Raw genomic sequence first — 21,083 nt, forward strand, 5'->3', positions numbered from 1 at the left:
CCCGTCTCTTGAACGTATGAAAAAGGATTTAACTATCAATGTCTCTTCTAGTAAAACCCTCTCTTTCAACCCGATTCCCCCTATAGCGCAACCGGCGCCAGACCTTCCCCTCTCGCTCCCCCGTTCATCCGCGACTCCCGTCCTGCCTTTGATCGGTGTTTCACAAAAGAACCTGGAAAGGCCGAGGTGGCCTGGCACGACTAGAGAGGACCCCAGCTGCACCACTGACAACGCAGTGGGTGAACGGATCGGAGCCAGAACCTGGCGAGTTGCGCTGAGCAGAGCAGCGAGGCGTCTTGGTACCTCGTGCATGCCAGTTCCTTCCCGTATATAGAGGTTCCATCTATTCGGTACGTCTCGTCATCGGCTACAATACATGGAGAGCGGCGGGGATAATCGCACTGTTGGGTCAAACAATGGGGCGGTGGAGAAAAGTTGGCGGTGTGTGCTAAAAATACATAAATAAATGAATAAATAAGCACACAATAGTGTAAGACTATTACAGCTGCAGTACCGTCATCCTTCTAGTGTTTGTTTTTACCTTTTCTCATTGATGGTTTTCTCACCGACCAGCCAAATTCAGTAAAATCAGTCGGGAAACGGTTGTTCATTTGGGTCTTTCGCCAGAAAACCTCTCCTCCGTTCGCCCGCCATCGATTTACCACCATCGGGGGTAAATTACCAAACGCCCCGCCCTGCTTTTGCACCCGCCGCTCTCCCTTATCCCTCCAACGGTTTGAATGTTATTAATCCCCGTGCGACCTCTATCGCCAGCTCGCCATTGTCTCCGATGGCGGAGATCCCTTCGTTTTTGCGCGCCGTTGAGTTAAAAAGAGAAAAAAAAAAAAAGGTTGAAAACATGCCGGTTTCATTTTTTTCTATCATGGCGATGAGAATTGATGGATAATTTCAGAATGGCGACGCCTTGGATTACATTTATTTGACTGTATATGCAGACGGTAGTGGAGATCGATGTTAATATCTTCCATTGTCGATTGAAAAAGATGAAAAAAAAAAAAAGATTGCAATCAGGATCACTTTCAATAAAAACATAAAGCTTATTTGTGCAGGCACACATCAACTGATGTGACGATCATTTCCATGTTATAACAAAATATTTCACTCAAGTTCTGTCCATTTAATAGAAGTCGTGGATGACCGTCATTGCTCTTAGATTTTGAATTAAGAAACTTCCCATTTATATAGTAAATACTTGAAATTTCTATTATTTGATTGCTAGCCGACGAAAGCCCTTCCAGGTTATTCACCCTTAGCAACCTCTCAGGGCTAATTCTTTAAATTCCTGCTTTAAAACAGCAATTCCATTAAAAAAATTCTGAAAATATTTCGGTTTATACTTATATTTAGGTTTACATTAAGGTAAAAGTATTCATTGACGGCCGTTTATAAAACAACCAAAGTATACAGTGCAGTAAACACTGTAATAAGAAGTTAAATGCCAATAAATGGGCTTCTTTATAACTCTTTAAAGATTTTAAGAACAACTTTATTTATCCTGAAGGAAATTGTGGCAGAGTTACGAGAAAAATATAACAATAATAAATGATAGTAGAAAAATTGTATAAAAAGTAAAAAAAAAAAAAAGAAAAAGAAAAAGAAATACAAATAAACTATAAAGTGTCTTAAGGTCTTGAGTGCCATATGAAAGATAAGGAGTGCACAAGAGTATGAAAAAATATTGAACACAAATGAAAAAATATTGTACAAAAACATACAAATTTATATTTTATTATGAACCCTTTACCTTCGAAGTCCTCGACCCCAACGGTTTCACGTACCTTACACTGTAAGAAGTTACATGCCAATAAATGGGCTTCTTTATAACTATTTAAAGATTTTAAGAATAAGAACAACTTTATCCATCCCGAAGGAAATTGTGCCAGAGTTACAAGAAAATCTTATTATTATTATTATTATTTATCTTATTATTCTTATTATCCATTATCTTATTATCTAACGCTATCTTTTTAACAAAAAAAATCTTCTTTTATTGTTATTATTTATCTTATTATTCTTATTATCCTTTTAGTAGTGTTAAAATTTTTTTTTTTTTCCTATTTTCCATTCATTGACTGCACCGTATGTTTGAACTCAGTGAACACCCTTATTGATTAGCATCAAAACACAATAATAAATAATAGTAGAAAAATTGTATAAAAAGTAAAAAAAAAAAAAAAAGGGAGAATAATAAATACAAATAAACTATAAAGTGTCTTAAGTACCAAGTGAAAGATAAGGAGTGCACAAGACTATGAAAAATATTGTACACAAATGAAAAAATATTGTACATACAAATTTATAATTTATTATGAACCCTTTCCCCGCGCATTACCTTCTGCGTCCTCGACCCCAACGGTTTCACGTACCTTAAACTCCAGCTCCATGCCGGTGACGTGCTCGCCGCTCTCCACCTGCGCCAGCTTCTGGATGTACGAGTAGAGGCTCCGGGCGGCCACTTCGGTGTTTCCGCAGGCCACGGCCTCCAGCAACGCGTCGTGGATGAAACTGTACTGGTCCTCCGTCTGCACCATGTAGTTCCGCTGCGAGCGCATCAGGGTCACGTGACCGTAAATGTCGACCGTTTTTTCGTGCTTGATGCGTTCGAGCATGGCGTCGATGACGATGAAGCAGCCCGTCCGGCCCACGCCGGCGCTGCGGAAGGGAAGCGAGGAAAGTTAATTTAGTTTATATCAAGACATATCCACTTAGGATGCACTTGACAAATTTAGCATATTAAACAGCGGTTTAATAGGTGCTACGTTCTCCAACAACTCAAATGATAGAGAGATCAACACACGGGTGAATATAATTTGATTTTTAATGTGTGGCGCGCATTCCGCACTCCAGTTTTCCTATTTTACTTTGAAGAAACGCTGAAAAATGCACAGCGCCATTTGTGAAAGGAGGACGGGAAAGGGCGCAAAAAAGGGGGGACGCAAGAAAAATGGGACGGGATTATATCGAGTTTTTTTTTTTGTTTTTTTTACTAAAAAGGGGAAAACGGAGAGAAAAAGAGAGACACATGGAGGGAAATTATTTGACCAAAGAGGAAAGGATGTTTGTCGGGTAAGGAAGATGCCGTGTGTTTGTATAATGTATGTTATATAATTTATCGCAGCGCATTCACGGGGAGATCTTGCGTTCTATTTGCTCAAGTGCTCACGGGCCTAAAAATAAATCTGTAGGGGTAAAGTAGATTAACGCATCGCAGATTTCAACCGCTCCCAAAGTCGAACGGAAATGTAATCACCCGGGGTTGGAGATAAAGATGAAAGTTATCTCGGCAGTGGATTTGTGTCAGTGATTTCACGCCGGTCAATGATATTTTATTTATTCGATTTCTTAAATTTCATTTTTGGCCGCAAGAGTTGCACGTTGATGTCCCGTGTGACTGACAGAGGCTTGTAAAAGCTTCCAGAGCTTTCCAGAGCCCTTGCGCGTGAGTAACCTTTGGACGCAATCTTTATCCCCTTGAAATGTTATTTAGATGCCGAAGATTTACCAGCCCCTTCAAACTGGAGGAACTTTTTGCAGTTCCGAGAACTTTCCACCGAACTGGGACGGTTCTTTGCGCATAGGATCCGGCGAACCTCAGTTCCGTGAACCATTTTAAATCGTATTCTGTTACTGGGTCTTTCTTTAAATAGGTTCTTGGTAGAACTTGGTAGATTGGTCGAACCGCACCCGATGCTTCTCGTTTTGCGCCATTTTTAAAACCGATTTTGGTCACAAAATGGACGGAACTGGCAAGGAATTGACCAATAAAGGTCCGCCACACCACTTCGGTATGTCAACAGTTTGGCCAAAATATGTACGGAGTTAGCTAGCGGTTGGCTTTCACACATGGTGTCGCAGTGCAGGTAGAAAATAAAAACACTTCAACCTATCTGACAGACCATAGGTGTCAAACTCCGGCCCGCGGGCCAAATTTGGCCTGCACTATAATTTTATTTAGCCCGCAAAGCCATACCAACTACAACGACTATTAGCTGTCGGGATGGTCTACATGGCATGTATTGCTAATTCTACAAATCCCAGAATTTTCTGCTGGTGTTTTGGCACAAAAATCACAACAGGACTCATAAACACCTTCTCCTCTGTTGACAGTTGTCATAGCGACCTTATGCTAATACTAGCACCCTGCTACTTAAGCAGAAAACAGGATTTTGCATGTGTGCAATGTTAAGTTACATATTGTATAGTATTAAGCTATACTTGTTCCATATGCCGTTTTTAAGCAAAACTTGTTTGGGTTCATTGTTATATCTAGAGGAAGATTTTTTTTTCAATAAATATCAATGTTGGCCTGCTACTTTGTCCCAGTTTTGAATTTTGGCCCACTGTGTATTTGAGTTTGACACCCCTGTGATAGACTATTTTCCCCGCAATGCAGAACATGAACGCCGTGGCAGCTTCGCTCTCCATGTTCGTTTTTATCTTCTTTGCTGTAGTTTGTTTTTAAGTATGCCGCTTAAGGATGCACATTGCAGACGCTTGACAATCCTAAAACTTAAACGTTCCCCTGGAGGAGAGCGTTTCCTGGAAGTGGCTAATCTTTGCAGAGCATGATGAGACTGCAGTGAGCTTTTTTTTTTATTTTAAAATGGAAAATTCTGCTCTGTAATTTCTTGTTTCAATGCCCTCCATAAAAAAACAAAACAAAACATGATATACGAGGTCGCAGCAACCTTGACATGTGACCACCAAAGATGCAGCGGTGACATGCTGTTGAGTTATGGCTGAAATGTTTCATAAGGCCACACTGACATTTACCTTTAACTGTTTAAGCGACTTTATACGCCAGATATGAAGAATTTCTTTGAGGCGTTTTTGAGATTTCACGTTCACAAACGTCACAAACCGTCTTTGTCACGTTTCTGAGCCAGGTAGAGGTTTAACTGACATGCTAGTAGATTTTCCTGTCACGCAACAAGCCGCCATAAGACGTACCGTGACAATCTGTTCTATCTGTGTTAATAAGAATGAATGCAAAACCAGCTGCTCACCTCACCAAACGGAAATTCGTTGGATTTTATCCTTATTTTTTCTGGTTAATTCACGTTAAAATAAAATAATACCGGCGCTAACCTGCAATGGGCGATGATGGGTCCAGCATCGGGTGGGTTACAAGTCTTCACCCGGCGGAGGAACGCCAGGAAGGGGGTGGGATATTCTGGCACGCCGTGGTCGGGCCAGGCTGTGAACTGGAACTGACGAACTTCCCGCTTCTCACTGGAGCCGTTCTGAGAAAAAAAAAAAAAAAAAAAAATTGATCGGATTGGCGTGCACCGTTTATTCTTTGTGCAGTATTTCTCGGACTATTGGGCGCACCTGAATATAACAAAAAAAATATATGTGTACTTATATAGACACATTGTAACATGGGATATTAACACAAGATTTACTTTTTTTTTTTTTTTTTTTACTTTTAATTGAATACATACTGTAGCATTCACAAATACATACCGGACACGCTTATTTTTCCGAAACAGCGGCTGTAACACGGCAGATGAAAAAAATTAATAATAAATAAGACAAGGAAAGTCTATCCATCCATCCATTTTATCCCGATCGCTATCTCGGTCTTCCTCCTGCGCACGACCGCAGAATTTCACGCTATTTTCATCGGTCCAATGTGACGAGGCTGAATGTTTCGGCGGCGTTAAGCACGTCGGCCCAAAACAATGCTCGTAGTCCCGAAATTACAGTAGATGCTGATCTCATATCAAAATAAACTACATTGGAGGTCGCGCTTAACTAATGCTCTGATAATGAAGAGAAAAATAAATAAAAATGGATAATTGTAAGTGAAAAAAAAAAAAAAAATAATAATAATGATAAATAGAAAAAAAGCAATCCTAAATAATAGAAAAAAATATATACTAACAAAACCATAACTATGATGCAAATAATGTGCAATAGTAATAACAACAAAAATATGCATCAACACAGGCCAGGTCGCCGAGTGATCGCATCTCGGTCGGATTGTATTTAAAACTGCGACCGCTCCACTATTATATCAGATTTTGAAATATTGCCGCTTCTTACAACATACGGCAGAAACCAACATTACGTTGCCGTCTGTCGGCTCCGACTTCAAACTCAACCCCTCGACACATCAAAGATGGAAGTTGTGATCCAGAGGAGATCTTTCTTTCGGTCCAAACCCCCCCCTTCTCTCTCTAATGGAGGTGCTGTTTGCATTTCAATGAAGCGCCTCTGCTTCCCTGAAAGAAGGATTTTTTTTTTTCTTGCTGAATAAATGAATAATTGAGTGCTGTAATTAAAAGCTAACTGACCTAGTTCTTATTTTATGGGGTGTTTTTTTGGACCGTCCCTGATTTTATGGTTGCCAGCATATATGTTACTGGCAAGTGACTGCACATTTACCTCAGATATAATTTGTAATTGTCGAGGATTTATCAGTGGATACGATTCTTTTTCATCGCATGGAAATTCATATATATGTCCAGATGGCTGCCTTTTAGATGCAAAGTGTGTATGTTCATCTCTGCGCGCATCCTCTGTTACATAAAAAAAAAAAAAAAATCCAGCAAAATAATTTATTTTCCTAGATAAAGGGTGAGGAAGGCCTGTATATTTTAGGAATGAAGGAGGACGCGGGGAGAAAGAGAATTATGTGGCTGGTGATGTTTATGTATCTATACAGTCTATGGTTTACTCAATAGTTCATCTTTTTGGCAAGCGGCTGAGGTGCAAGAAAGTCAGTGGTAAATGCCAACGCAGAGGAATAATAAGAAATAATAATAGTTAATTTCCGTGCGGAGTTTGCATGTTCCGCGTGGGTTTCTTTCGGTTTCCTCCCGCGGTCAAACAAACATGCAGAACCCTTAATTGGAGACCATTAATTTCATTAAAACGTGTACGTCATCCCGTTTTTCTGTACCGAGTCCATTTTTTCTCTCCGATAAAATCACGCATGTTTTGGTCCTCAAAGGCTTTTAGCGTACAGTATGTTTGCGCACGCCGCAGTGCATGTCCCCGCGTTACGAATGCATCTACTCGTCCTGACAGCGCGCGCGTGTGCGAGCGTGTGTGTGTGTGTGTGTGTGTGTGTGCGCGTGCGCAAAAAGCCCGAGCGCCGAACGGCAATTATGTATATTGGGTTTCTCTTCAGCTCACTTTACCTAAGTGCTCCAATTTGGCAGATGAACATAAACAGAGGATCTATGGAGGGGAGGGAGAGAGCAGCAGAAGAGCTGCAGAAGAAGATGCAGACTAAGAAAGACAATGGGGATGATGGGTTATATGTGTGTGTACCTTGACACCGGGAAGATAAATGTTTTATGTAGTCATTTCTGTTGCCCCTTCAACTCGGTCCCTGTATCTTTACAGGGTCTATGAAATGACCTTCTGTTTACACGCCGCACGTTAAATAGCATTATTTATTCTCCGCTACCGAACGTGATAATATCAGCTTATCAATGGATCGGGACGAGCCTCGGCTTTGTCGATTTGACACCGAGCTCAACGACACGGACGTCCGAAAACGCGCTTCCGTGCGAATTTATAAAAGAACGCGGGGTGAGAAAATGTTTATTACCTTGTGCAAAGAGAAGGTGCGCACGCAGAAAGTGGCAAGTTCTATGGTGTCCAGAAGGGTGACCTGGGTCATGCCGTAGGTTTCCGTGCCGCGGCTGGGCCAGTACTGGTCGCACTTTATCTAACGTGGGAAAAACAGTCGCACGCACAAACACACAACAACAACAACAACAACAAATACGTACAATATTAGCATTTCGTCAATGTCTCCGGCTACCGATACGGGAGTTCTCCGTCACCCCCTTGTGAGTCCGACTAATTAAGATTCATTGGATATGATGTGACGTGCCGGGAGACATCTGATGAGATGCTAAGGTTCCCCCCCGCCCGCCCGCCCGCCCGCCCGTTTCCTGTTCCGGCTGACACCCTCGTCCCGCCGCACGCCGTCCCTGATCGCATTTGACAGCGGTGGAACGTGCGTGCCAGAACGGAAGCAAGGTAAACAACAGAAAAGGGGAGACAATGAAGTGGAGACACCTGGGTCGGGGAGCGAGCCTTGATGCTGACGCTGCTCCGGCCTGACAGGATGAAACCTTACATTTGGCTTTTTGACATCCTGACAAATCCATTTGCCTGTCCATCCCGGCCGGGGGGAGCCGTGTGAGCTGCGCTATATTCATCCACTCCACTGACATTTCGTAATATGGCGGAACTTTGACTTCCGAGTGCATCGACTTATGATATTTTGCTTTGAGATTCGAGCTTAGATCCGAGTAAAACCCAGTGAAAAGTCAACAAAAATCATCAGTGTGTGACGCCACGGGCTCGTCCGTAGGGAGATGGAGAAGTTGTTGCCGTGACCGAGAGCATCGTCAATGGATGAAAGTCCAAGCCAGTCAAGGATGGTTTGATTATTTTCAAAAGAGGACTGGCATTCACTCTGTCACTGAATTAAGTTTAGCGATTAAGTGCAGCAAAATGTGGAAGTTACATTTAGCAACACACCGTAGCGGTGAGTTTGTAGACAAACCTCTGGCGCCGGCATCTTCGTCGGATCGTCATAGTAAAAACACTTAATAAAATTATTTTACCTCTTCATATGCTTTTTTTTAATTATTAATACATTTTCTGACATTATTTGTTATTTTTAAAGTAATTTTTTTTTATTTAAAAACACCTAAAAGAACAATGGATTAATAGCATTTCAATTCATTTCAATGGGGAAATATAATTGGATATATCAGCAAATACGAGCTTGGACACGGGAACAAATTAAAAAGCTAGAAAAGAAAAACACACGTACATCTGCTACCGGATCAAAAAAAAAGGCGACAAAGTAGAGTTTTGAAAAAAATCCACACACCAAAAGTGCTGATTTGAACTCCATCTTCCTAAAACGGGAGTTGTTCTGGATATACCGTGCACGCTGGGCACACCAACCCCACGAGGAGGAATTTGTTATCAAACCTTGTCTAGAGGTCTATCTTAGTCTTTATCTTGTCTGTATTAGTTTGCAAAGTTGGTCTGATCCCCCATTTACATATTTGATATGTTGTATTTCATATTGTCTGCTGAAGCCCTTTGATCACCAAAGTTTTTCAGTCCCCTTCTCTGCATATATGTCATATGTAAAAATGGAAAAAAGAGTCGATTTCTCGGGTCGGCCCTCGAAAAGTAGTGAGGATGAGCGTGTGAAAAAAAAAAAAAAAAAAAAAAAGGAGGGAATCCTGTCAAATCACATGATCATACTCTTTAAAAATAGCGCCGCAATAACATGTTTGTTAACACACAGCATCTGTGTTTTGCTCAAAACATCATACACGCGGGAACACATTTTTTTTTTTTTTGTTTTATGTTAAATAAATCCCTCTTTTCTTTTTGGAGCACTTTTGCTGTGCAGATTTTTTTTTTTCAAAACTCCACAAAAAGGAATTAAACCCGTAACTCAAGGCATTACTGCATCGGTTGCACCGGATCCTGCGAGCCATTGTTTTTGTTTCGACGCTAAGTGGAGTTAAGTGGAGACGACTTACCCGCGACTTCTCTTCTAGCCTGGTCATCATCACCACGGTGGCCGCCCGCTGCTCCCACACCATCCGCCAAAAGTCACCGAAGGTTTCCGGTAACGGACCCTGGGTCGCGATGTAAGCATTCTGCTTCCTGTAGCCGTCGATGTAGTTGGCGTTTATGTAATCGCTGCCGGTGATTCCTGCATAAAAAAACCCCACCCCAAAAAAAAAAAAATTATTTCACACAAAAACGAACCAAAAACTGTCACGCATGTTTTCACACATGTTTTCCAATAAAGGAAAGGTGTAAATAAGAATTGTGTTGCTTCTTGTCCCGAGCGTTCGTGCTGCGTTTTCTGACAGGTGAAAATTGGCTCGCTCCAATTTACGCTTTTTTTTTTTTCAGGAGTCGCGATCGACTTTACACGGAAGCCATTTGAACCGGTTGAAATCTTCACCCCCCCGGGGGAGGTCGTCTCAAAATGAAAGACGGAAAAGAGAAGCTAAATTACTCGTCCGGACAGCGCTATATACGAATCGTACCGACGTCGATAAAGGTCTCACGACCCCTTTCGCGTTCTCAAATCTGCTGCTCCCTTCTGAACCTTCTTCACCTCCGTGTCTTACACTAGAAGCCCAACTTCTCCAAAATATACGATGACATAACATCTGAACGCGGGCAATGAGCGCGTGGAAATGCTTTGTGCTTTACAATGAGAGCTATTTGAAATCCCGGCTCCCGCCAGCAGGTTGTAACTATCAGAGCGCTCCTTGTAAGCGTCTGCAGCCGAAACACAACACTTCAAAAGTCAAATCTGTAGCTCTCGCTAGCGAGGTTTCATTCCGAGCGCTGAGGGAGCTGAGGGATAGAAAGTCGCACGACTTGGAAAAACGTAAAAGTTTGATCTGTGCACGTGAAGGACGCCGTAAGAGCAACAAGGCCCGATGGAGCGTTAATGCGAGGCATTATGGCGGCTGGGAGTCCGTCGACAGTGGACTTCCATCCAATCAAAAAGTTGGTGGTTCGATTTCCGACTCATCCTGTTTGCACGCTGAAGCGTCCACGCACTTTTATTTGAACCAATTTTTAACCAGCAGCTTGAAGACGTCCTTGCAACCGATCATTTTAGGTTGGATTCCCCACCGCTCACGGTTCATCCACGACGGGTTCATTACGGAGAACGAATAAAGGATAAATTATTATTATTTTGAACCGTATTATGTCGGGGTAATTACAAGAAACTCTTGATTTGATCTAAATTTCTGATGCGTTGGTTTATTGCAATGCATTTCGCTGAGAAATATTAAAAAAAAAAAAAAAAATTCAAAAATCACCCGTGGCGCGTTGGTTAGCGCTTGGTTTGATTCTGACCTTTCCTGAGTGGAGTTTGCGTATTCTCCTCGTTTCCTGAGGGTTCTTTGGAAAAAAAATTGCCCCGAATGTGTGAGTGTGTGAATGTTGTCTGTCTCTGCATTATAAGATCTCAAAAATTCCAAATCCTATCTTGATAACTGAGCTAAAATAAGCCTCCCAATAGCTTAAAAGGTTAAAGTTCCACAGATCCACAGCAATTTATTATGGGTGCAGCATCAACAAGCGATTTAAGGAAAAACCAGGTGTTTTCGCTTCGAGTTATTAATTATTAATATTAATTAACTATTAACTATTAATCGCACATAAAATGATCACAGTAAACTGGCTCAAACCCCACCCACCTACCCTGGACCAGCGGCGTCAGAGGCTTAAGGATGGAAACTGCATGGAACGCATAACAGCAAACTTACAACTTCAGACAGACCTATATCTTGACAAATGGGCACCCATTAAAAAATATTTGGAGAGTTCAAGATATTATCCCTAGTTGATTGAGTTAGATGTTTTTTTTTTTTTTTTGTTTTGTTTTATTTTTTGCTTGCTAGTGAGGAAATAAGTGACCTATAAAGAATATTGTATAATGTGTATCTTGTTATGAGGTTTTGTAAGAATGTGTGTGACTCTGTTAAGGAACCTGTTCTAATAAATGTTCAAAAACAAACAAAAAAAAAAGGTTAAAGTGCGAGTCATGAGAAATACCAGCCGGTAAGTCTTTATTTTTGAGGACTTCCTGCAGGGGGGGGTCTCCGAAAAAGGGACCGTAGCTGTCGTCAAATAACGCCGGGACAGGTTTTGTATCGTGCTATTTATTACAAACTCGGAATATTAGTATAAGATTAAAATTAAACCAATCTTTCGCCGAATTATCACATAATGCGCTGTTATGTTTGTCGCTTCGGCAGGAGCACCTTAGCTAACGACACTCCCGATTAAGGAATGACCGATCCACCGGTGGAGCGGGAAAGGGTCGGGCGTGAAGATGGAGGCGAGGAGGATCATCGGGAAGGAGTCCGTCCGTCAGAGGGACGTTCTGGAGATAAAGTCAGTCTGAGGTGGTTTGGACGTCTGGGGGGGAAACTGACAAGCCTGGGACGATTGGCCGAAGCCGAAAGAAAAAGGAGAAGAAAGTAGTCCGTGACCTGCAAAATGAAGGAGGCTTGGATGGTCAAAGGTTTTAGATCGGTGGTTCTTAACCTTGTTGGAGGTACTGAACCCTGAACCTGTTTTACATGCGCATTCACCGAACCCTTCTTTATTGGATCGAGGATCGTTTCGTTGATGGGTACAAAGAACAGGCAGAGTAGCCTTTTCATGGAATCTGGCTCCCTTCACCTTGAATTCAGCAAGCGCTATGTTCTTGTAGTTCCATGCAGCTATATATCAGCCATATATCATATATCAGCCATATATCAGCCAGCTGTAGTTCCTTGTAGTTCCATCTCCACGCAGCTGAAGGAAGCCTTCCCTTAGTTTTGTCGGTGCCGGACTAGAATTGCTCATCTTGTCTTTGCAAATCATGCAGTTAGGACACCGATTCCAATCGCGTTCCGTCATACATGTGAATCCGTATTGTACGTGTTCTTCCGACCGCTTTCTTTTTTTGCCCGACATAATTAGTATGAACGGATTAAAAATATTAAGTAAGAAATCACATGACGTACCATCACGACAGTCACAAGTTACTACAACTGAGCGCCAAAATCCCTGCAGCACGGATAGGCCGAGCTATGTAGCGTGATCACCTGCGGCCAGTGATGTCATCACCGATGTGTGTCTTGACCTCCGCCGAACCCCTGAGACTGACTCACCGAACCCCTGGGGTTCGATCGAACCCAGGTTAAGAACCACCGTTTTAGATTCAACCAAATAAATGTAAACAAGATGATGGAATGGAGAAGAGCATCTGACGCTTCATTAATCCGACTTCAAGCAGACTGATGTCGCTGCGTCTGCGTCTGAGAAGCGCTTCTGCGAGACCGATGTCGCCTCGACCGAGCGGCGGACGATGAAACGCCGAGCTAATTTAACGGGGGGGGGGGCGTGAGAAAATAAGAAACAAATGCGAAAATAAATTGAAATAAAGAGAGACGGAAGAAAAGAAAAGGCAAATGTCATTAAAACACACACACACACACACACACACACACACACGTGCGCACACACAGTGACTCTGGAGCCTCGACTTTAGTCATAGCTAAGTGAACAGGGAGCGGGGGTGTGCATGAATTGTTCTACTGCTGCAACTAATGGCAAAATCACTGCAGTGTAAAATAGAAATTTCAAACTTGATTAATTTATGTATTTATGGATGAGTTTTTTTTTTTTTTTTTTTTTTTTTTTTCTCTTTTCCCTGGGAAAGCTTTCGGTCCGCGTGCTTTTTTTTTTCGCAGCTTAAAAAAAAAAAAACGTCCCGACCGCCGCGAGGTGTCAAAATCTGCCGGAAAGGGGGAATTTTTGGCTTCTCCGCGAGGAGCGGGAGTTCCTCCAGTCGACGCCAGAACAATGTCGGCGGCGAAGGGTGACCACGTCTGACAACGTCCTCCGAGATTTAGCGGCGGTGGCGGAGACGTGTTGTTTTTTTTTTTATTTTTTATTTTTTCCCCGGCAGTCGAGGATCCGAGGAGACAAATAGGAAGGAGTTTGCGACTCCTGTGAGCTCCGGCACGAACTGCGAAATAATTCAAATCGATAAACTGCTCGGACGCATCAAGCCAAGCGAAGCTGGAGAAAAAAAAAAAAAAAACATATATAATTTATGCTTGTTTCACTTAAAATCCAATTCTTTTTGCGTCGTGCTTTTTTGCATATAATGTCATCATATACCGTTTGAAAAATAAAGGGAACACTCAGTCACACTTGTGCGAAATCAAACTGTCCACTTAGGAAGCGATACGGATTGATTTTGACTTGTTTTGACATTAAATCAGCCTGAAGTGTGTTTTTCCACTTTCATTTTGAGTGTGTCTCCAAATCCAGACCTCCAAGGGTTCATACATTTGATTTCCATCGATCATTTTTGTGTGATTTTATTGTCAGCACATTCAACCATGTAAAGAATAAAGTATTTAAAAAGAATAATTCATTCATTCAGATCTAGGACGTGTTATTTTAGTGTTCCCTTTACTTTTTTTAAGCAGTGTATATTCTGGAAAAATGTAAATTTTCCTTTATTGCCTCTGCTGTGTCTACAAGAGTAATTCAATCGGCTTTTTGATTTGATCTTAATTTAATCTACACTATTTGATTGACTTTCAAATGTGTAATTCTTAAAGGGAACCCGCCTGGGAGGACTAAAATAAAAATAAATACCCTTGTCTCATACAAGAATATGGTAGAAATCACAAAAGAATTTTTATTTCTTTAAAAATCGCAGTTTATAACACATTTATTCACACACCCAGCGGCACTGCCATTGTTTTACAAGTGCAATAAACGCTGGGTTGATAATGTTTAGACTCTGAACAAAACTACATATTCATTATTGTGTTTTTGTTTTTGTGTGAAAATCATGTTTTGCGTGATGTTGATGCACGGTTCATTTTGTGCACCAGTAAAACATTTATCGTAATTTTCGATATAAGCCGGACTCAAAATTTCCCGATCAATGTGACGAGGATAAAAAAATCCATATGTCAGCCGCATAGTTGTTTAAGTGAAAAAAGTCGCGGATTATCGTCCGGAATTTACGGTACCTGTGTCTGATTTTATTTTTCCAATAAAAAAGGGTTTCGGTGAATGCGCATATGAAACTGGTGCGGGTTCAGATCCTCCAACAAGGTTAAGAACCACTGGTTTTGAGGTTACTTGTGTTAAATTTGGCTTTAACTTTCGCTCAGGATGGTATTTATCAGGGGTGGACAATTATTTTGGCTTATTTTTATGTGCGTGTCAACTAGGTGAACAAAAGGAAAATCGCAATTTAAATATATCAATGATTTGGCATTTTATTTCTATTTTAGAAATCCTTAACGATCATATAAATGAATATAAAATTATATAAAAATATAAAATTATCCAAACAAAATTAAACAAAAAGAAGAAATAAGTTTCTAGATTCAATATTGATTGAAAATACTCAAAGAAAATAGTTTAGGGGGCCTGATAAAAAAGCAAAACGTGTGGCCCGCGGGCCGTTGAATGCCCAGGTCTGGTATATATGGTCGTAATTCCACACTCTGCTGCTTTTGGGTACAATTTTTGGGAAACAAAAGGGACTGATGCTCGTCTACACGGCTTTCAGAAGGACAAGAAGAGAAGAAAGGAGTGGGAAATTGCTCGCGGACACCGACAACTTCCTCAGAATCCGCTTCTCTCCGGATGCATTGGACGCATTTAGTCGAGCTAAGCTGCAGAAAGAGCTCAAAGGTGCTGCTAGTTTTAAATGGACACTGAAGCCAAACGCCTCGCCTACGGTTCGCTTTCACCAGCCAACAAAAGGTCCTCCGGCGACGAGCGAAGCCCGTTCAAAGAAACGCCACGGACGGGAGACGCGGCGGAGGATGTCGGCGACCCGCTACCGCGGAAGTAGCGTTTGATGACGAAAGCCTCGGTCAGTTGAGCGGTTCGTACGTCTGCGGTGAACAGCCGATGACAAAAGCGCCTTACAACGGACGCTCTCTGTTAGCATAGCAATGCAGTTGCTATGGCGATTGTCGCCGACTCCTGCCTCTTTGTTTGTCTTCACTTTGACTTTTGTCTCGGGCGTCATCCTCCTCGCTCGCGTCTCTTTCGGGTTTCAAATAGGAAGGGTCGCGGTACAATAATCAACTTTGCGACGTCACAACACTGTCTGGGTTGTAAACAACAACAACAACGGTGGTCTGAGAGTGAAAAGTTTTTTTTTTTGCGATTTGATCCAAGATATGTCGAGTGATTTTATCATTGCTTTTCTGTAGCTAGTACAACTATTGATCAAACAGGACAATAATATGTCTGGGAGTTCTTTAACGTTGCTTCGGGAGTTTCCCCTGAACACGAGCTTCCAGAAAAGGCGGAGAAACCGCAGCGTGCGGCGGCGGCGGCGGCGGCGGAGGAGAGCTTACCCTCGATCGGAGCCAGGATGACGCGCGAGTGGTCGTAGGCGATGACATTGGCGTAACGATTTTTGGGCTTGTTGACCTCCAGGTTGGAGTGCTCCCAGGTGAACTGCTGCCCCGGATCGATGGACTGAAGGGGGAGACGGGCAGGACACGTGCACACAAAGAAGAAACGGGATGAGCCGAGTAACAAACAATATAGTTTACCAAGGAGAGAAAAAAAAAAGGCGAGTAGAGGAAGACGGAGAAGATGATTTCCCAAAGGAAAAACAACATGGTATAATGAAAATCTGCACGCTGCCGGCTTTAAATACTCACAGTGGCTGCACACAACACTGATCATTAATGTTGCCGGAGCAACTAACAATATTGATGGAGGTGGAGACTCGGTCCTTAAAGGGAGCATGTGTATCACACAACTAGTTTGGAAGACACATTTGGCCACCTCTTTCGATATTAAAATTCAAGATAGATCATCTGGGGCCTGGAAAAATAAGACTCCCACCTTTGTGCCCTCCCTGATCTTTGGACTTTTCTGCTCAGTAGTCTCCGACAAAAAAAAAAAGAAAAAGTGTTGTACCAGAAAAAGGACTCTTTGAAATAGCCAAAAGAAAAAAAAAAAAAAAAAAAAAAAAAAAAGAATAAATTAAAAAAAAAATATATATATATATAAAAATAAAAACTACAATAAATAAATAATAATAATAATAAAATTTAAAAAAAAGTCTAATTCTATCATATCAGATAGAATGCATTAATTGGGTCGTGAATAACGAAATTGATCCCATCGGGATGCACTTTTGCAGTGATCAGCTGCAAGGTAATAAGCGGTCTGGGAGGCGGGCACAGAAGTGGAGGTCATTCATTCATTCATTCATTCATTCATTCATTCACTCATTGATTCATTTGTTCGTTCGTTCATTCATTCATTCATTTGTTGATTCATTCATCCATTCGTTCGTTCATTCATTCATTCATTTGTACATTCATCCATCCATTAGTTCATTCATCCATTTGTTCATTCATTCATTCATTCATTCATTCATTATTATACCATTTATTCTGCGGTTGGTCGCAGGGGGCTGGAGCTCATTCATTCACACACAACATTGTTGTATGTCTTTATATGATGAACGGATGAGAGGATGAATGGTTGAATGTCTCTATATGACCTGCGAGTTTGAGGGTAAATGGTTGCACGTCTCTATAAGCCGCCCTGTGATTGGCCGGCGACCGGTCCAGGGTGAACCCCACCTCTCACCCGAGGACAGCTGGGACAGGTTGCCGGGTTCATTCAGTGAATGACTGATTTATACGAGTAAATAAACTCAAAGCATCTGACTCATATTCCCTTTTTTTTTTTTTTAACTACCTTCCTTTCCTGTAGTTCACCTTGAAGCCGACCGCAAATATACATTTATAGAAAAAAAAACAGCATCCTAGTCATCAATATGTTATCTGGGAACACTTACAGGGACGCAAATAATTACTTCAAGATTGAAAAATAGATTCAAAATACTATAAAACTGCCCGAACAGACTTGCTCGGGGGAAAAACCCGAGGTGTTCTCGGGCCAGAGCGGCGAGATGGCGCCTCGGCGCCGGATTGATCACGTCCTCCGAGTCAAATCGTCGCTGTCTTTTCATCGCCAACAGTGTGTTCAGATAATATCATCTCCTCCCGCACAGCGGCTCTCTGTAGCCCGACCGAATCCTTATTAATAACCCGCCCTTCTCCGGCCCATCTCTCTCGTCCCTCCCATATTTCCTCCATTTATTTATCTTTTTTTTTTTTTTTTTTTTAACTCATATCCCGCTCGGCTAAAAAAACCAATCAGTCAAAGCCCCGTAGAGCCGCGCTTGGCAAAGAGTCGGCGCCCTGGACAAGCGCCCATTCATCAAGAAAATAACAAAATTAAAATCACACTTCTCTATTTAATTTGGTCATTTATCCCCCCCCCCAAACCGGGGCGGGGGGTTTCCGGATGTAGGCGAACGGGGTACAGGGAGCGCGAGAGATTGATCGGGGAAAGAGACGAGTGGGTGGTTTAATTCTCTCCTAAAGCCACATAATTAGACGGGAGAGGTTGCGGCGAAATATAAACCCCTCCTCCGCCCCCCCAATTGAACAAGCCGGTCCCTTTATCCCTTCGGTACACAGTTAGGTGTGGATTTATGAATAATAGATACCCGGGAAATACCGGACGGCTATGAGAAGTCATTATCCGGCAACATCTAACATCCTCCATGCGTGATGACGGCAATCTCTGCTTGTGTACCCGCCGCCTGTCGCCAAGTTGGTGATTTAGGAATGTCAGGGAGAAGATATTGCCCCGTATGCAAACGAGAGCTGATTCAGCGCTCCTGATTTCTAATCAACTCGGATGTCATTTATAACTAGTGCGGTCGGAGGGCTCAGACAGCTCGCGTGCACGTGCGCCCTCCGGAAATAACCCCCTAAAACACACATCGCCCGAGTTCTGAGTGAAACGCGAGGCTGCGTATCGATTTTACGGGAAAATCTCCACTGTAAGTTCACTGTTTTGGTTAATTGAATTGGTTAATTAAGAAATAATGCATTACTTAAAAATTGGTGGATTAATTATGATTAAATATGATTAATTTGCATAATTCACTTTTTTGGTTAAATGAATTGGTTGATTAAGAAATAATTCATTGATTAGAATTGGTTGATTAATTATGATTAATTTGCTTAGTTAACTGTTTTGGTTAATTGCATTGGATAATTAAGAAATAATGCATTCATTAAAAATTGGTTGATTAATTATGATTCATTATGATTAAATATGATTAATTTGCATAATTCACTTTTTTGGTTAAATGAATTGGTTGATTAAGAAATAATTCATTAATTAAAAATTGGTTGATTAATTATGATTAATTATGATTAATTTGCTTAATTCACCGTTTTGGTTAATTGCATTAGATAATTAAGAAATAATTCATTAATTAAAAATTGGTTGATTAATTATGATTAATTTGCTTAATTCACCGTTTTGGTTAATTGCATTAGATAATTAAGAAATAATTCATTAATTAAAAATTGGTTTATTAATTATGATTAATTATGATTAATTTGCTTAAGTTGATTTATGATTAATTACACTACTAATCTAAAATTGGCAAAAAAGTGAAATGAACCCCCCCACCCGAGTTTGTTATTTATAGTTTTTAATAAAGTAAAAGTTGAGTAGATGGCAATATAATTGAGGAAAATTATATACGGAAAAAAAAATAAAATAAAAAGAATAAAAATGAAAATAAATATAGATAGGATCTCTTGATGGAGAAAGTCTTTGCGTCTCACCTCGTATTCTTGCGAAAGCTTCAGGTTGTCGTTGGCTTTCAGGAGCTCCGTGTGTTCGGCCAGCTCCGAGATCGGGATGGGGGGGTGATTCATCATACCTGCTCGCACAAAAGAAGAAAAAAAAAAAAAACAAAACGGAAAAAACAGAGAAAGAAGAAAAAAAGAAATGAAGAGATGGTTAGCAGCGTTGTGCCGATCGCGAATTTCACCCAAAACAAGTGCATTTCTAAGTGAGGGGGTTCATAACAATGCAGGGTTTTTTGTTTTAGTGCTGGGGAGGCTCGTGTGCAATACGGTGAAAAACACACACACACACACACACACACACACACAAATAATTAAGGTGACGTTACAGGGATTTGATTGAACCAGGCCAGAGCACGAAACAGCTGACAACGCCGGACAACTAATTTGCATTAATAATCCTGGAGTTAACAGATATACTGACGAAAGGGTGATTTTTGTCAGGAAAAAAAAAAAAAAAAAAATCTATGCGAATTAAATATCACACATTCAGAGGCATAAATATATTTTATATATCATTTTGGGCGGGGGGGACGACTGATGAATGCATTTCTGTTGGTGAAATAAATTTTTCGCCAGCATCAGAGACATAATAACTCGATCAACTCGGTTTCTATAATTCAAAAAACTTGCAAAAATTTGTTTGGAATCCTATAAAAATTCTAAAACTATTTTTTTAAAAATTTTTTTTTATATAAACCAAACCCAATGAATATAAACTTTAATGAATTCCAAGGCAAAACCCAGAGCCACCTGGACCGCCAAAACCTCTCATCGGCCTTCGGCTCCTCGGAGGTTGAGGTTGGATCAGCGCGATCTGTAGAGGATTAAGGTTTGCGTCCCGCGAGCGCCGAGCAGATCACCGACCTGATCCCTTCAAACAGACGTCAGCCGGCGCCGGATCTCATCGGTTCTTTTGCCGCTGGCGATTTTCCCAATTTTTCGCGTTTTTTTTTTACGGATGAACTAATACGAACCATTTCGTGCAAATAGCCGGAACTGGTAAAACAAACAAAAAAAAGGGCGTTCAAGAAGGAGGGAGCTGGTGGTGTCGGTGGTGGTGGAGGTGGTGACGGTGAGGGGTTTCGGGAGGGATAACGGTCGGATAGATGCGAGCCGACGCGATTCCGTTTCGTGAATTTCCTCTGAAAACACCGTTTTTATTTAGCTCGACACCCGCAACACCATCGGCGCTGTTGCGCAGCTACTCCATGTAGCCATTTAGCCTCTTCCGCCGCCGAGGGGTCGAGGTCAAAAGTCGTCAAAAACGTTGGCGTCTTCGGGAGTAAAAGCCCTTACTTTAATTGAGCGTCCAAATTGGTGTAATCACATTAATCGTCATTATTTCGTCCCTTTGACGGCGCTTAATACCCTTCAATGTCAAAGGGGTCGCTAATGCTTTCGGTTGCACTTAAGAGGTGGAGCCCAAGTCTCGGTGCTGACAGTCTTCATTAGTAAATTTGCTTTATTGAGGCCGACGCAATAGCATCAATTATAGGAAGATTAACGAAGATTACCGCGCGTGTGAGACAAATGGAGATGCCGCTGAATACCGCGATATCCTCCGGAAAATGAACGTGCACGCTGCGTTAAACAAACATCAATTCCTCCCACTTAATGATTCAATTCATTAATTTAAATAATTGATTTTTTTTTTTTTAAAACCTCAAATGACAGTTTCCATTTGAAGTCTAAAACAAAGCCTGGTGAGGTTATAAGGAAAACTTAAATTATATAAGCAAGTGTTTTTTTTTTTTTTTTTTTGGAGAGCCAGCAGAGCGTGCAACA

The 21,083-nt window shown here is 41.4% G+C and overlaps 1 protein-coding gene across 6 annotated transcripts in view; it reads right to left on the reverse strand.

Moving 5' to 3' along the window:
- Positions 1-21,083, reverse strand: part of ptprsa (protein tyrosine phosphatase receptor type Sa) — a 264,863-nt gene that overhangs the window by 15,607 nt on the left and 228,173 nt on the right. For all 6 annotated transcript variants that reach the window (XM_086162204.1, XM_086162203.1, XM_086162201.1 and 3 more), the window contains 6 exons: positions 19,272-19,369; positions 15,951-16,074; positions 9,558-9,733; positions 7,586-7,705; positions 5,110-5,264; positions 2,388-2,673 (listed from right to left, as the gene is read on the reverse strand). In XM_086162204.1, coding sequence (XP_086018330.1) covers positions 2,388-2,673; positions 5,110-5,264; positions 7,586-7,705; positions 9,558-9,733; positions 15,951-16,074; positions 19,272-19,369 — 959 coding nt within the window. The remainder of the gene's footprint in view (positions 1-2,387; positions 2,674-5,109; positions 5,265-7,585; positions 7,706-9,557; positions 9,734-15,950; positions 16,075-19,271; positions 19,370-21,083) is intronic.

Source organism: Fistularia commersonii, chromosome 16, assembly GCF_037954325.1.
Source record: "Fistularia commersonii isolate RoL2024-O1a breed Wild chromosome 16, RoL_Fcom_v1.0, whole genome shotgun sequence".
In the NCBI taxonomy this organism is placed as follows: Eukaryota; Metazoa; Chordata; class Actinopteri; order Syngnathiformes; family Fistulariidae; genus Fistularia; species Fistularia commersonii.